At 36.9% G+C, this 16,658-nt stretch overlaps 1 protein-coding gene across 4 annotated transcripts; it reads left to right on the forward strand.

Annotated features, from left to right (window-relative positions):
- The first annotated feature begins 7,221 nt into the window (after nucleotides 1-7,221).
- Nucleotides 7,222-15,158, forward strand: LOC113683844 (RYamide receptor). 4 transcript variants are annotated; one of them, XM_089191837.1, is made up of 3 exons: nucleotides 7,222-7,298; nucleotides 12,433-12,919; nucleotides 13,673-14,595. In XM_089191837.1, the coding sequence occupies exons 2-3, from the start codon at nucleotides 12,552-12,554 to the stop codon at nucleotides 14,445-14,447; spliced, it is 1,143 nt and encodes a 380-aa protein (XP_089047963.1). In that variant the 5' UTR covers nucleotides 7,222-7,298; nucleotides 12,433-12,551; the 3' UTR covers nucleotides 14,448-14,595. The 4 variants fall into 4 exon arrangements, with proteins under 4 accessions (XP_089047963.1, XP_027056929.2, XP_027056930.2 ...); XM_027201128.2 differs by lacking the exon at nucleotides 7,222-7,298 and adding an exon at nucleotides 8,995-9,094 and having other exon boundaries at nucleotides 13,673-15,158; XM_027201129.2 differs by lacking the exon at nucleotides 7,222-7,298 and adding an exon at nucleotides 11,700-11,887 and having other exon boundaries at nucleotides 13,673-15,158.
- Nucleotides 15,159-16,658: the final 1,500 nt, after the last annotated feature.

Here is a 16,658-nt window from a genome sequence, read left to right on the forward strand (position 1 = left end):
GGATTGACAGCTTTAGTCTTGTGCGGCCAATCAGATCATTTGAACCATATTACCAAGGATCCTGATTGGCTCATTGTAACGTGCTTTATTTGAGTATAGAGCATGCCGACGACACTTTTGTTCGCTTCTGAATAAAGTTTGTTTTAAAAATTGGAAGGTATGCTCGGGAACTCTAACGGATTCTTTATTGCAAAACAAATAGAGGAGCCTTGAATGTGCTCTGTTCTGCTCTAAAGCATTTAGGAAGCGACTAGAGCACTCAAAAAGTGGGGAGATTACGTCTCGTGTTTCTCCCAACACTTCTTTCGTGCTTTAGCCGCTTCCTGTGCGCTTTACAACAGAGCAGAGCACAGTCAAGGCTTCTCTATTTGTTAATTAGAACATTTATATCACTGACAATACTAATACTACTTACAAGGTCAATAATAATTCATAATTATTCACCGAAGTAGAGGCAAAAAGTGTTGGATATTTTACCGAGCCGCGAAACGAGGAAGTAAATATCTACCACTTTCACTGACAACGAGGTGAATAATTTTCTTGGTGTATGCCGTATAGAAACAAAAAAAAACTAGTTTATTTCTGTAAATATACCAAAAAAATTGGTCGGCAATTAAATTTTTGACACGCGATTTCGTCTCTTTGGCTGTTCGGTGGTGAATAGCGCTTGCTTATCACCTCCGGATCAACCAATCAGCGCGCCTGTATACTATTCGCCTGTGTTGTATAGATTAACTATATTCACTGAAACTAGACGCACTAATCTATGAAAAGGTAATTTTTGGAAAAATTGCAAAAACTACCTAAAATGTCAACACCAATCATATCAGTATTAATGAAACTACATTCATTACTGATAATAATAATACTTGCTAAAACGCAAAGCGCAAAGTTACTTACTACCAATACCACCAGCAAAGAGGGAATTTGTTTTTAGAAAATAGCAACAAAATTACTTACGACATTAACAAACGAAAAAAATAAATACATACATGAAATTTTGAAAAGGAAAATTGTTTTTATTAACCCAACAACAAGAGAGAATACTTTACCTGCCTCTCTAGCCCAACATTGGATATTTACCCTCAAAACGTTTTCTGCTTAAAAGCTAGCTAATTACAATGTTTTTTCCATACAAGTTTAATAATTTTAATGTAACTAAGGCAGATCAAAGATCATTATATTTGATATTAGCTTCAAGTCTAGAGGAGAAGCGTCTTTGTAATGTGATCCTAACAACTGGAAAACTTTTCAGGATACTTATTTTTTCTGGCAGAGTAGAAAAGTAACTTTTGGTATAAAGTCTTTTAAAGTTTTTTAATCTTGTCTATCTTTTGACGTCACAAATTCTATCCGTCCTTTCCTGATACCGAAAACAAAGGCTTAAGAGGTCCCGGAAGAATCATCATCCGTAAACCGGAAATGAGTGCCTTTCGCGCGTGGGATGAGTTGACAGACACCTAATCTTCCGTTTATTTATTCAGTGTGGCTGTAATTAGTTTATATCGAGCTGAAAAGGAGAATCAAATTGAAAGGTATCAATCAAGAATCGATTAAAAATTTGGAACGGAACTCCGCTCTATTTCGGAATGTGTTACAAACTAGAACACCGAAAACCACCATTCTCCAAGTCGGGAATTGAACACTCCGGCAACAGGTTAACTGGTCAAGATGACGGACTCGAAGCGCTAAGAGTGCGAGCTACAAACAAATCGAGGTATCTTTTTATATGTATATATTTATATATTTTTTAACTACTGATTATTAAACCTTATGTTTATGTTTATATTTATCTTTTTTTTTTCAATTTCGCGGTGTTCCGGCATGTTCCGCGATGTTTCCGGCGTTGTTCCGACTTATTTAGCATATGCTCTCTATTTCAGCGTTTAAGAGACTTAATCTGATTTCTGGTCTGAAAGACCAAGTCAAGAGGTTCGGTCTAGCATCATGTGACCTGAAACTCTACCGCCTTGAAGTGGGAGAATGGAAATTAACTCTATATCAACTCAAAAGAATCTCGATCTGGAGTTAACCTTGTTTCTTGACTCTGACGATAAAAATGAACTGAACGATAAGAAGTCTAAGTAGTGAATTCAATCCTGAAATAGGTTAGAAGTGCGTTCATTTTTCTTTTTCCCTTGCAACTGCACACACATGCTGCCAGACAATGCATTTTGTCTACCAGTGCGTGTAATATTAAACGTTCAGGTCTTGGGTATTTAAATAGTAGATATGGAAATGGTAATCAGTCCATACAGCGAGATGGGAGATTGTAGTCTCAATTATCAGGGCCTGGAAAATAAAATTTATGTATTAAGTGTCATCGCACTAGAAAAGAACATTGTTATTTAACCTGGGATTGAGGTGGGTGACTACTTCTCTGATACGAAGATTTTTTTCCCTATTTTTGTTAATTGGAAAGGCGTTACACGAAAAACTTATTTTATGGAAAAACAATCAAGTCTCTGCGTTTCAAAATTACGTATTTCTTCGGAATAATGAAACCTTTGTGGCTTTAATTTTCATTGAAGGGATTGAACTTTCTCCAAATGTCATCAGGTAAACGTAAACAGCATCGTAGGAGTTCGAAATTAAATTAGATTAGGAACGGCTCCGATTAAAGTAATAACCATAAGCCAATATTACTACAAGGCAAAAGGCCCAGCGGGGTCTTCTTTATCATATTTGTTTTAGGTATTGACTTTATTCTAACGATTGATATTGTCAGTAGTTATTGTTTTAAGCCATTTTTCAGGTACACTAGTAATAAACAAATGAACTATTACCTAAAAAAGGAAATCAACCAGACCCTGCATGCAAATTTAAAAAAAATTACAAAAGATAAAAAGTCAAGGAAAAAAGATATGTCAAAATTTGCATACCCTTGTAAAATCATGATTTTCAAATGTTGCCTAAAAGTTGTGTCTTTGTTGTGGGCACACTGTTAAAATTTTGAACACAAACCATATTGCATGTACCTCCTGTCTTTAAACCCGGAGGGCGTCAAAATTATACCGAGTTTTTTTCAAGTTTGGTATTGCGAACACCTTATTGTTTTCATTGTTTTATCTGATTTGTGATCATGGTAGAGGAAGCTAAATTAAACTTTTTTATCTGTCATGAAAGTTAAAAGCGGCAGGAGATCTTCAAAGAAAGACGTTTATGAATAAAACATTGATTCATTTGGTGATTTTGAATACAGCTTCTTTTCATAGTCGGGGTTTGTTTCAATTTATGGTTTCATTACATGATTGGGGCAGCTGCATCCCTGCTAGATATATCGAAATGATAATTCAGCAGAGATGTTATTCTAGAAAGTGTGAAGAGGAAATAGCATGTGTTTGACTCGCTGCTCCCTGCTGTAACCGACTGTAAACTAAAAACATAGAAAAAATAATCTCTGGACTTGGTGAGGATTCCTTTTTTTCTTATAGTTATATTTATAATAGAGATGATCTTGTTATATAATATCGTGCTCGACAGTCGGGATGTTTTGAAATAAGATGAACTAGAAGGAGCTAACCTAGCTTCTTTTCAACATCGACTTTTGTTTTAAATACTGCATGATGAATTCGGAAAACACTGCGGTGTTTGTGGTTCAAAAAAAAAAAACTTAAAGCGAACTAACATTAGAGAAAACCATTTACATATTGCAGCAGTTTAGAGATAAAAAATTCATATCCTACAAGCAGCAGATAATTCCTCTTTATCATCGTATACAAAAAAAAGAAAACAACTTCAAAACTTTCAACAGACCCTGGGAGCTTCAAACGGATGCAGCACGTTTTTCATCCTTCTCCCACATGTAGCAACAGAAATTTTGGCATGCTCGCTGGTCATTCTGCCAATAATCCGCAAAAAAACCCGAAGCGTGACATTTGAACTACTTAAAGCGCATAAAAAATCGTTCAGACCTTTGAGAAAATATTTCATTGGGGTTTTTGTATTACACCTTCAGCCGAAAATGTACACGAAATATTTGATGGAGAGAGCTCTCTAATGAGATGCGCTGGTTCAGTTAATTACCCAAAGCCTCGTTCTCAGTACTAAGTAGCAATACTAATTATATATTCAATTGCATATTTAGCCCATTTTAACATAAGTAGCTTCTAATTGAGGCCGTCTCTAGTAAATACGTTCAAAGAAACTTGGAAAACAGCTATCTTTTTCCCTTTCCATCTTAGACTTTATGTCAGTTTTAAAACATGGGTATTAATTCCAACCAATGCCTGCCAATGTAAGTTTAACATTATTTCGCATTTTCCGTGTCTTTTTTTGTCGTTTGATTGTTCGTCTCAGGTATAATTGTTTATTGGAAAGAGTCTGTTCTAAATATAAAATTAGATTTCATTGGGAAAAATTTTCGTTTCATCCGTCCGTGGCGCGTAATGCCAAGCTCTGATGATGTCTTAACGAGTTTGCGTATTCCTTCTCCTATCTCGTATTACTTAGCGTTAATTCCGGGCATAAGCTGCTTTGACTGGCTCGTATTGTTAAAGTCTGTACATAATGCACAAGTGAATAGTGCTTTTCGCTCTTGCTAAATGGCTAACTCGTGAGTCATTCGCAAAGTACCGTTTACTTTCAAGAAGCTGAGGAGAAAATAAAATGCTTTTCTTTTCGCCCCCCTCTGTTACCAACCGGCAACATAACGTTTTCATTACGAACTCAACAAAACACCCCAATCCTGATTGGTTTATGACAAATGCATGAATATACAATGTTTCTTTTAAAAGTGCAACAAAGGATTTCCATAATTGATTTCGAGATTGAAGTGTTTAAAATTGAAAACGATGCTACTTTTCTCATATATGTCTATAAAAGTTAAGCTTTGTTTGTCTGTCCCAACTTTTGTTTACTCAAGGTTAACAGGCATTTTCCAACCATTGGAAAGTGCTTCGAGTGATGTGATCCGTCGTGGAAAAGAGTAAGGTTGGTAAGTGATTATGTTCAAGAAATGATATGGAGCGTGATGAATTGCGGGTACATTTCGTGATCTGTAGCTACTAATGTGTCGTGCAATGTTTTTAAATCGTACTCACTCACGACTCTTGCTAATCTAAAAATATTTTGAATATTGCTCATGATGTCCACGAAACACGAAATGCACACGCGTTATTGCGATTTTTCTCTACGGAGTTCTTGAGGCCTCGTTATTGCATAACAAGTTTTAAGCCACAATCATTTGACGTGCGAGGCGCAACCCAAAATCTGAGTAAAAAAAAATCCTGATAAGAAATTTAAATTTTAATAAAATTACAATAAATCTAATTAATTACTAAAAGTGCACAACAAAGCGCAATTAAAATCATTTAGATAAAAATTAAGAGCTGTGGTAAGGGCAGTTACGGGAGAGGAACCGGGTGCATGGTATGTCAGTATTGTAAGTAGCGTCTGATAGAGTAAAATGAGTGGTGCGCAGGAAATTTTTAAACATCCTTCGACTAGAAAACTTGTTTTCTGGTCTACTTACTACCCCCGTACTAAAACAGGTTTTAGTACGAGGATAGGGTTCTTAGAGCGAGATCGGCAATGTGCGACTAAAGTAGCGTATCGACCAATATTTATGTCTGTATATCCGAAACACGATTATAAAGAAAGACGAGATCTTTGAGTTTTCGGTCGTGAGTTAATAGTAGTAAGCGAAGAGTCAGCAGTCTTTGTTTATAGGACATCTTGCCAATTCTAGTTCTTAGTATCTAGCGGTGTTACACGCGTTTGGACTCTTTCAAAGATCGTTCTCAAATTGACACTAGTAGGAGACTATGCCTCTGTCGCATAGGAGAGGTGTGACTTTACGAGAGATAGATAATTTCCTCCTGACTTTGATATTGGTGATAAGTGGGTAAATTCTATTTAAGAGACTCAATATTCTATTAGCCTTAGGACAATGCGCATAATGCGCGAGTCCTAGGATAGATTGCTAGAAATAGTAACGCCAAGATCCATATATTGCTTCCTGAATGCGTTGTAAGTTTACATCGCCAAGGAGATAATCATGAGTTACAGGTGTTTTCTTTCGCGTGACTGTTAACACTTTGCATTCGGAGGTGTTAGAACGGCTTCGTATTTGATTCAATGATGACTCCAGGTATCAGTCTTCCATTGTTAAAATAGTACGGCACAGCTTGGTGTCATCAGCATTCAAGGCGGTGCTGGTTTGTCATCTTGAGGATGGCACCAGGAGGGTCATTGATAAATATCACAAAGAGGTGTGAGCCAACAAGACTGCCTGGGGTACACCGGAGGTGGCCGGTAGACGCTCAAAGGCTATGCCGTCAATCACAACTCTTTGTGATCTGTCCTTTAGGTAGTCGGAAAACCAATCTATTAGCTGACCTGTGACACTGTACAGGGCGCATAGCCAAAAGCAGATTTTCGGCGTTTAGGACCACGATTATTACAATTTTTTAGGGTAGAATGGAGCCAGAGTTGATATCATTCTCAAAGACGCATATGAAAAAGTATGGTAGCATCGATTCATTCAAGATATGATGTTATACAGTACCGAAACTGGTTTCAGCCAAATTATATGACTATGTACAATTTTCGAGACCCTTAACTTCGATGTTTGATAGGAACTAATACTTCAGCTCGACTTTAAGGTCGATTAAATCGGTGAAACTCTTTATACATAAAGTTCTCTTTTGCCTATCTGCTCGTTCAGTTTGTCCATTTTTTAGTATCTTACCAGGTTCTTCTATTCATGTGATGTTGGTTGCTAACAATAATACAATGAACAAGGGAGAGCAAATGATTTGTCCACTTCTTCACCAGCTGACAGTTCTTTGGAAAAAATGTTCTTTTTAAAATCAATCGTCAAGTCTACATGAAAATTCAGACGTCGTGAAAGAAAAATATTTTCGCGCGGTCGTTAATTTCTGAAGTTCCGTAGTTTTAATAATTTCTGACAGCTACATCGTTTATTCATTTTTTTTTTTTCATTTCTATTCGGTTGCTCACCAGTTTGCGTGGGTCGTAATTAATTTTGGAAACTTCCCCCAAAACTTACGTGTCATATTTGGGAGCCAAAATAGGATCGAAAGTTACTAATTTCAAAGTTTAATTTTGTATCTATACGTTTCAGTCTAGTTTGGAGTCCACTGGCGCCTATTTCCATTTTAAAGTTGTGCCTCCAATTTTCTTTTGATTGGATATTCGCACCCTTAAACACGTTTGCTTAATCAGTGTAGAATTTTTTATTTTAAGGTTCTTTTCACGATAATGTGTCATGTCTCCCTTGGGTCCGCTTCTTGTTAAACAGTAGCTTCACTGCGTTGAAGGCAGGAGACAAAGTGGTGGGTGCTATTTCAAAAAGATCCTATTTGATTCCAGTTGCTACCTTTCTTGCTCGTTAGTTTTAAGCTCGTATCGTAGGCTTGACTGAAAAACGATCATGTGCTGTATACTTCGACGGGTGTGATTCATTCTACCATAGAAATGTTCTAGAAATTTACTCAGTGTCCTTAGGATCTAAAGCCCCTTAAGGAAACTTCGCGAATTTCCTTTTTAATTTTTTTTCTCTTTGATAATTGAGAAAAACTCCGATCACAAGAATCACCTCCGACTATATACCTCTTATATTTTAAAGCTTAGAGCTAATTTTCGAGTTTTCTTTTTTTTATACATCACAGTACCTGTGGCGTTGCAGTTGAAATTTAGGCGGCCATTAAATACCATTGAACGAATGGGTCGTAAGGTAGCTAATACAGGATAGCGACTCGCCACTCGAGTTGAAAGGATTATTGGCTACAAGCTCCATAAATAGAAAAGGATTACAATGGCATTCGAAAAACTTTCATGAAATTGAAGAGCTACAGTCTGCGAAGTGTTTAGCGCGTCTTTAAACCAAAAGCAGCTGAACAACAATAAGGTGTTCCCGTCATCGCAGACAACACCGCTTCTTATGGATACACCGATTCGTTTTTGCACCAGCATTGCAATGAAAAAAAGAAAAAATGAAAACGAGAAATTAAACCGACAAAGTGAATACAGTGGTTCTTTTCTACGTTGGTGTCACCTGTAAGCAGGTGTCCTATACATTTTCATGGAATTTTGCCGCTTTAAAATTTTTTCACACTTCCCTTAAGTTCCACTTTTGCACAAGGAATTGGATTTCTCTAAACGACATTTTAAAAGGAAGTCCTTACATGGATGACTTCATAAACTTACAATAACCGAAATTAAAAATGTAGTCTACACTGTGATACCAATAAAAATTTAGCGCTTAGAGGACAAACACAAGACAATCAAATAGATTTTGACGCGAGTGGACAGGATGGCAGACCTAATTAATCTGGAACATAATTTGAAGCGGGCTCCTGATTGGACCGGATCTAAAACCGTTGACAAACAGATGATACTTCTTTAGTGAGGAAATATCCTGGATTTTTTGTTTAACGTAAACTCAAATAGCGTGAAAGTAGAAGTCGCCCTGACTTGCTGTCCAAATGCTTAGCAATATGCGAGGTGACAGCGATCTTTGTGAAGGATAGTGGAGCGATTATCAAAACCCTGTCCCTTAATTTCGCCTTTTTTTCTCGGCCTTTCATTTGAATAACTAATAAATCAGTAGTCATGCTGAAGGATATCGACGGCTGCTCACATCCTTTTCTTCCCTACTTCTCTTTTTAAGTACCGAATGAATGTGGGTTTTTTGCAAAAGAGACTGTCGAAGTGTACATTTCAGTCAAAACTTCCTGGGGTCTGAGATGAAGTCTCTTGTCTGAAAAAAAACTATTATGCCACCACCTTTGCTTCCAAAAATATATCATCATTTTATCATTTTATCTGCAACTTTATCTGAAATTTTTATACTTTCTTGTTTACCTATATTTTCTGCTTAGTCATCTTTAAAGCAAAAATAATGTCTGGAATAGATGAATTGTACCGTCATTTACCTAGGCTGTCACTCATCTCTGACGTTTTCTTTCTAGAGCAGAGAGGCTTAATGAACATAAAACAAAAGATACCTGAATTAATTTTATTTAAATTGTTTTCGCTAGCAAATGCAAGAAATTGAACTTTCATTTTAAAAGCAAAGATCACATATTTGATCGAGAGTGAGGGCTTGGTTTCGTTTACGATACAAAAGGTAAAATTTAAAAATTACTCTTTTATATTATAAATGGAATCTCGTTTTCACATTGGTTTGATTTTGTAGAATTATTCATAGAATTTTGATTTCTTGTATCAAATTTAAATATGGTTTGGACTGCAAATAATCAAAATTTGGTGTTGAAAATAATCTTTAGTCTAAGGGATTAAGTTCGAAGAGCAATAACAAAACGAAATGATACTCATCGGACAAAAAATTCAGCTAACATTTCACGAATCCCGTGGTTTATTCTCGATATATTTTAACCGATTGTTATGGCCGATAAATGCAAGTTTTAAAGATTTATATTTGAAGAATAAGAAGGTACAGAGCAAAGTGAAAAGTCTAGCATTGGAACCTTTATGTAATTCAATATTAGAAACTCTAAAATTTACATAATATATTAAAAACTATTTTAAAGCCTATGTGTAAAAGAAAAGAACGCGGATCCTTTTATCTGTGTATTCAACATTTCCAGTGAGTGCAGTCAACACTTCCAGTGAGTGCACCTGTCTGAGCAAAAAAAATAGTATCGAAAATTTATTTGTAAATTTCGAGTATCTTTTTTTGTCGCCTTCAGAGGAAAGTGTCATCAAAACCCTTACAACAAAAATGAATGATTCACCGGTGTTGCATATAATATTCTAAACTACTCTTACCACTCCTGAATAAACATGAATGTCAGGGCTAAAATCGAGGAAATATTTTTTTAAGGAGAGTTTTTGTTGATCTGTATATCATGGAACATCTAGAAAGCTGTCCATAAGATTTATTTCAACAACGGAAGGCCTACACATTTTAGCTCGTTAAGCATGCCATGCAAAATATCCTTGTAACAGTTAAACTGCGTGAACTGGTTTCCTTGCCATCTATTGTTATTTAGGCCAGCGAGACTACCTTTATTTTTTTGTACTTATAATTCAAGGTAAAATTTTATTAATTCAGAGTGCAAGTAAGGATACTTCAAGTAAAAAGTTTTTGTTCTCAGATTATTACGGAGAAATTTCACGATCTTTTGTTATTACGATAGGCAGTTTATGAGTGTAGCGTAAATTTACACGCCATAGATTGTGAAGTATAATTGTTCAGGTTAGGTTCGTCTTGAAAATGGCGTGGTTATTGACAGAGACTAAGGGTAATTTAGGCGACCAAAACGCTCTACCTTATCTCACATAGCCCATTCTTAGCCATTCGAAATCCAAATATTTAGGGACCGATATCTAAGCAAATTTTTCTCCAGTAGTTCAAATCGAGGTAGAGAAAATTTTAGAGCGGTCTCTCTCTTCGAATACAAAAAAGAGGGACTATATTTTGCCTGTCAGTGTCGAGAAAAAAAGTATATGAGTAGGTGCTTCCCAAAACGTGTGCATATTCTGTACGAACCCTTAAACAGATAGAAAAGGCACAATCACATTCATCATGCTAAAGAAGATTCTTTTATTAGATATAAAATTTTGCCAAATCCACAACGGTATTTTTAGCTGGGCTTCCCACGCGTCCGTGCGACCACGCCTGAGTGGCACACCGCACTGGTGAAATTTACGACTTTACAAGCTAAAAATTCATCTCGGTTTTCAGAGCTCAAATTTCTAAAAGCTAAGTATCTATATCTCGTGATATTTCATTCATTCCGTGTGAACCGAACTTCAATGCATGCGAATTTTTCACCCATAGAAATCTGTTTATTACCATGTATACGTCAATAATGTAATAAAGTCGTTAAGATATGAACAATGTCAAGTGAGTTACTCTCTTCCGAACGAATTCTACCAGCAATTACTTCTACCCAATATCATCGCTTAAAGAAAGGTCGTTGCTCGTATTATCCCGTAAGCAGAGCTTATGAAACATGACAATAATGTTGATTTTCAGCCAATTGGCTTTCTAATTTTTCCTTCAGATGGAAAAAAATATATACATACTTCACGTGCGAAGCAAAATTCTGGAATCTCGTCGGCTGAAAGGAGTTGTTAACAGCGTTTTTTCCGTACGTGACCTCTCCTTCCCTTTCTCGTATTTTCTAGTCCGTCATATTACCTCAGCGTTAATTTCCCTTTAAAAGCTTTTAGGATTTGACTTCGTGATTAACATTGCGATTTTTTCCGCCACTGCTGTCGTTTTACCTTTTTATGATTGTCGCTATTGCAATGGAAAGGGCTCACTTAGCATACTAATGAGTTTAAAGACTTCTAGTTCGTGATTTAATAGACATGCAGGCTATAGTATTTGAATCACCTGTTTGTCAATCAAATGGCTCTCCAAAATTCAAATGAAACATTAAATGCGATCCTGGAAATGCACCTTTCATGATTGTCGCTATTGCAATGGAAAGGGCTTACTTAGCATACTAATAAGATTAAAGACTTTCAGTACGTGATTTTACAGACATGCAAGCAATAGTATTTGAATCACCTGTTTGTCAATCAACTGGCTTACCAAAATTCGAATGAAACATTAAATGCGATCGATGAAATCAATTTATCTCAAGGGGTTCGGTCTTCAGCAAATGTTTGCCGTCAGCAGTACATTCAATTGAATGACGCCCTAAGGTAAACAGACTTTTTAGGGAGTCAAGTGATGCGGATTAGTCACGTATTTCATCGAACAAATTTTTCTATTTAAAAATAAACCACGAGTTATGCCTCCACGAGACTAAACAGGACATGCTTTAAGGTTTCATTATCAAGAAAAAAAAAAAGACGAAGCAGGGGGAGAAATCTGATTACCACAAAAGGAAACTGAACTCCAAATATCAAATAAGAAGAAAAAAACAGTATAACTATTGAAAAGGTGGTATTACCGTCAATGCACGTTGCTCATTATTCATGATCTCGTTCTCCAAATGGATTGTAAATGACTGTGATTTCTGTTTTATTGCATATCCAAGAATACTTTTTCAGTTTCCTGCGGAAATCGTTTGTCCTTCGAGAAGTTACAACCATGGTTGAATTAAGGGGAAAAACATCGAAATAACTGATAATTGGTCGCCCTAAAGCTTTACGTGCGTCGGAAGAAAATCCTTTTAAGGTCTTTTTCTGATCACCCGAGAGAACATATATATCCTAAAGCTCTTAAGACTGATACTTTGGAGTTTACGTTTTATTCTTGAAAGCAAGGCAACTTTACATTCGAAGTTGACTAAAATTTGGAAATTTTGGTTTAAAAGAAGACAGCAAGTTGCAAACACCCCTAAGGTCGAACTTCTAACCTATTTCTACAACATTTGGGCTTTATTCGTTTGAAATGCGAACAGGGTGCATTTTCTCAAAGGTTTATATAAGATAATTTGTTAATATCACTCACTTTCCTCTCGTTTATGGTTTCTCCACTGACAGGAAATTCATTACATGAATTGCAAAGGAAAGAATGGACCAAATGGAAGCCACAGAGTAAGCTGAAGGAGTAGTTGGAAGTTCTAAGTGCGAGAAGGTTCGTTACAAGACGTGTGTAAACCATGACCTCCAATCTTACTGACATCAGGAAATCGGTATCAAATAGTACTGAACCACAATCTGCTTGCCTTCAGATTGCGGAGTATACCATTTTCACTGCTATTTTTCTTATCAGTGTGGCAGGCAATATTCTTGTCTGCCTGGTGATCTTAAAAACGCCGCGCATGCGCACTACGAGAAACTACCTATTGGTCAATTTAGCTGTGTCGGATTTAACCATGTCACTTCTGTGCATACCATTTGATGTCGCACTGAAGATAACATCTCCCCTCTGGCCTTTGGGTTCCATCATGTGTAACATACTGTGGCCCGCCATGACTTTGGTAACAAACTGCTCTGCCGCAACACTGGCTGCCATAAGTTTAGACAGGTAGGGATTAGAATTAAATAGCACATGGTACGCATCATCTTATTGGTTTTCCAGACGGATGTTTTATCAAGCTCTATGTTTGAACTCAGTTACACGTGTGATTTTTCTTGATTATAAGATATCTAGCTCCACGAGAGGGCAAGCCTTTAGTGAATTATGAATCTAGCTTCCAGCCTTCGTAATTCGAAACCTCTGGAATATACTTTGTCTGTGACAAATAAAGAGCTTATTTGCCTCATTAATGAAACGTTAGATGGCCCCTGTTTCGCTTTTTTTTTTTTTTTTTTTTTCAATCGAAGTCATCTCGCCTCGGGTAATGAAAACGCGTTAAGAACTTGGCGATGTTTACTCTTGAATCGCCTACACGAAAATAATTCAGATAAGCTAAGACTAATCTGCTTCTTTTGGGGGTTCTTAATGTGATCTGTACAAGCTACATTTGATCAGCAACAGACTTCTCAACAAATAAGTCAATAAATTTTATCCATGGATGGTGATATTAGCAAAATATCAAAAGATGAAATTTGGGTATATTCAAGACCTTTGTTTGGATGAGAGTTGGGTCAATAGATAAGTGTTTAGTTTATTCTTCCCTTATAAAGAGACTAGGAAACGAAATAATCGGGATGTGTTTTGCTCCGAATAGACATATGACAAATCGAAATAGTGAAATAGTGTTGTTCATCATTATATTGACTTAAGTATGTGGTTATTAAACATGAATTTCAATGCAGCTTCTCTTTCTCTCGTCAGATACCGAGCCGTCGTTCATCCTTGGAAGCCGCGTTTCACGTCATTCCAAACATCTGTAATAATTGTAGTCACGTGGTCAGTGTCATTCATGCTCGTGCTACCATACGCGCTGGTACTAAAAATTCAAAATGGCTATTGTGCAGAAGATTGGCCTCATCCAGTGGCTGTAAAGGCATACACTGTAGGTTTGTTTATCTTCCAATATGCCCTGCCGCTCCTCATAATAACTTTCGCCTATACGATGGTGGGGAGGAAACTGCGTCACCAAGCTGCGCGCATTGCAAGGAATCGTTACGCAAGTGGCGTCCTCGTGGTAGGTTACAGTTCGATGAAGAGTAATTGTCAGCAGAACGCGATGAGTGAAGTTTATTCCGTATCGTCTCCTAGCGTAGCACGTGTTTTTGAATTTAAAAACACGTTGAGTGATCCTGCAAAACGAGAGCTAGTTCCGCTAAAGTTTGAGAAGACGCCATGCGACAAAAAGGAAATGAAAAGGCTGGAACGCAACACGAAGATCATGAAGATGCTAGTGATGGTTGTTCTACTGTATGCCATATGTCTCTTGCCCAATCAAGTGGTTTGGCTGTGGTATGAGTTTGGAAACTTACAGAACTGGTCACACTTCAGCAAGCTCCTGACTTTTGGCAGTATTATGGTATATATCAACAGCTGTGTGAATCCATTGTTGTATGCTGGCATGAATGAAGACTTCAGGAAAGGTTTCTGCAGGATTCTGCGCTGCAGATGGAAGCCTCCCTTTATGACACGAGTATGAGAGTTTTCTAGAACTCCTGCTCAGAAAAGTCGACGATAAAACTGAGAAGATAAATTTCTGATTTAAAGAAGCCTTTCAAAGCTCAGAAGCACCAGTTTGCTATCAAGCTTAGAAAAGTTCTTAATTAATCTACGTCGTGAGTTCTGTTTTCAAATGAAAGTGTTATTGTTTTAAGGCTAAATATCTCCTTTCAGAATCTTCTGAGGGGGATGGGTTACATCTCAGGTTTTTGAAGATATCTCAAGATCAGAGTATCGTTGGTTAATTCGAAATGTACGTAATGGGCTATGCTTGTTTAATACACTATTAGAAAATATTTTCCCTTCTCTCAAATGCTAAATCTGATTTTTTTACAACTCGTAATCCAAAATGCGGTTAGAATTTTACGTTTTTTCTCTTTAGGGTGTGTTATAAATTCGGAAATACAAAACTAAACGATGCCAATAATTCTAACAAAATAACGAAGTAATTCTTTATAAATTATTAGGTGTTTAGGTTGGTGGAGCTCTTTTATACCTATGATCGGCAAGGGCACCATGCCTGTCAAGAGCTTGAGCACTATGTTATAATTATTACGGAAAAGTAATTAAGAGGCTGTCTCTCTTATTTCCACCCGGTCAATTTTGCGTCAAAAATAATTTTGCCTGAAACTCTGTTAACAGAAAGACTTTACCTAGGAAAGAACTAAATTAGATTTGGTTTGATTCGAAATAATTTTCTGACTGCATTACGGGCCATAATTATTTCCCAGTCCGTAGGGACCGTCGCAACGTCTCGAAAATTGAAAAATAGGCATATTTTGTAACGTTGTAACATATTTGATTCGCATAGTTAAGCCACAGAATTTATATCAGATTGCTTAAAAACCTTTCTAGTTTGCCAAGAAAGTTAGAATTTGCCCTCTCAACAAATTTGAAAAGGCGAATTTTAGCATATTCTGACCACTAGAAATCGCCATCGGCCGATGGCCGTAAAAAACCTTGATTTAGACGCTAAGTTTTGGGATTTGGGACCTGGTTGACGATTCTATCCTGCACAGCCGTTAAGTTTAGACCTTTATAGGCAAAAATATGCAAAAACCCCTGTACGTTTTCGATTTTTCAAAAGTTATGACCGTTTGAATCAGCACATCTACGAGCATTCGCGATTTTTTCGCCTACACCAAAATCGAACCACTGGAGCAGATTTCGTCATAAATACGGCTTACCCGCTTTGCAGCCCGGCTTCATGGCTCACTTCAGAATTTTTCTAATAACCAAATTGGTGAAATCCATGATAACTTCAACAAATAGCTAGGTATTGCCTTCGAAAAGTAGGCGGCATCCATCGTGATTCGTGGTATCAAAACAAATGCCGGAATTGGCCACATTTCGCGGTGAATCACCCATTTAACATCGCTGCAGAGCTGAATTTTTTCCAAAATCAGAATATAAACTCTCCATGTCTGGAAGCTGAGGGAGAAATGAAAGTTTTAGGCTTCTGAAGTGAAGAAATAATCGCTTAAATTTAGATCCAGTTCGATGTTATACTGTTCTCACAAAGGTCCGCACAAAAGAGAAGACCGCTGATAGCTTGTGCCGTACGTTGTGCCATATGGTTTTGTTTTGTATCCCAAAGTAATATTTGGGCAGAAAAATTTTGGATGAAAAGAATAAATGCTTTTACCTGGAGTTTGATATCATATAATTAATAAATCAATTTCAAATATCCTGAGCTTGCTTCTCTCGGTTCCGCGTCGATTGTGTCCACAGAACAGCAACCTGTCAATAGCTGGAGAAATCGGCTACCAACGTGTTAAAAACTTGACACATGCTTCGTATGAACAGATGTTATAAGTGTTGCTTTTGGTAAATTTTCAATCGATTTCATCAAAACATTTCACTGAATACTAGATATTGTAATATATTACACTATAACAACGCCGTCAGAACTTGATATCGGAAGTAAAGGTAGTTTGTATCTGTAGAGCATATTCTACACTTTCAGCCACCGTATAAGACATTGTTTACATAAGTCTACTGAGAAACACACTGACAATCACTAATCACGTCCGACAGTTTGTCTATGAGGACCTGTTTTTTGTCTCTCAATTTTACAGGATCTCAAAATGACTACAGATGGCTCTCAACAAAACCACATTGAATTTCTGAAGTGTGTTATTGTGGTAACGTTCACAGAGTTCCTACGTATCGTAGCAGATTGGATGTGAGA

The sequence above is a fragment of the Pocillopora damicornis genome, chromosome 13 (assembly GCF_964200805.1).
Source record: "Pocillopora damicornis chromosome 13, jaPocDami1.2, whole genome shotgun sequence".
NCBI classification, from domain to species: domain Eukaryota; kingdom Metazoa; phylum Cnidaria; class Anthozoa; order Scleractinia; family Pocilloporidae; genus Pocillopora; species Pocillopora damicornis.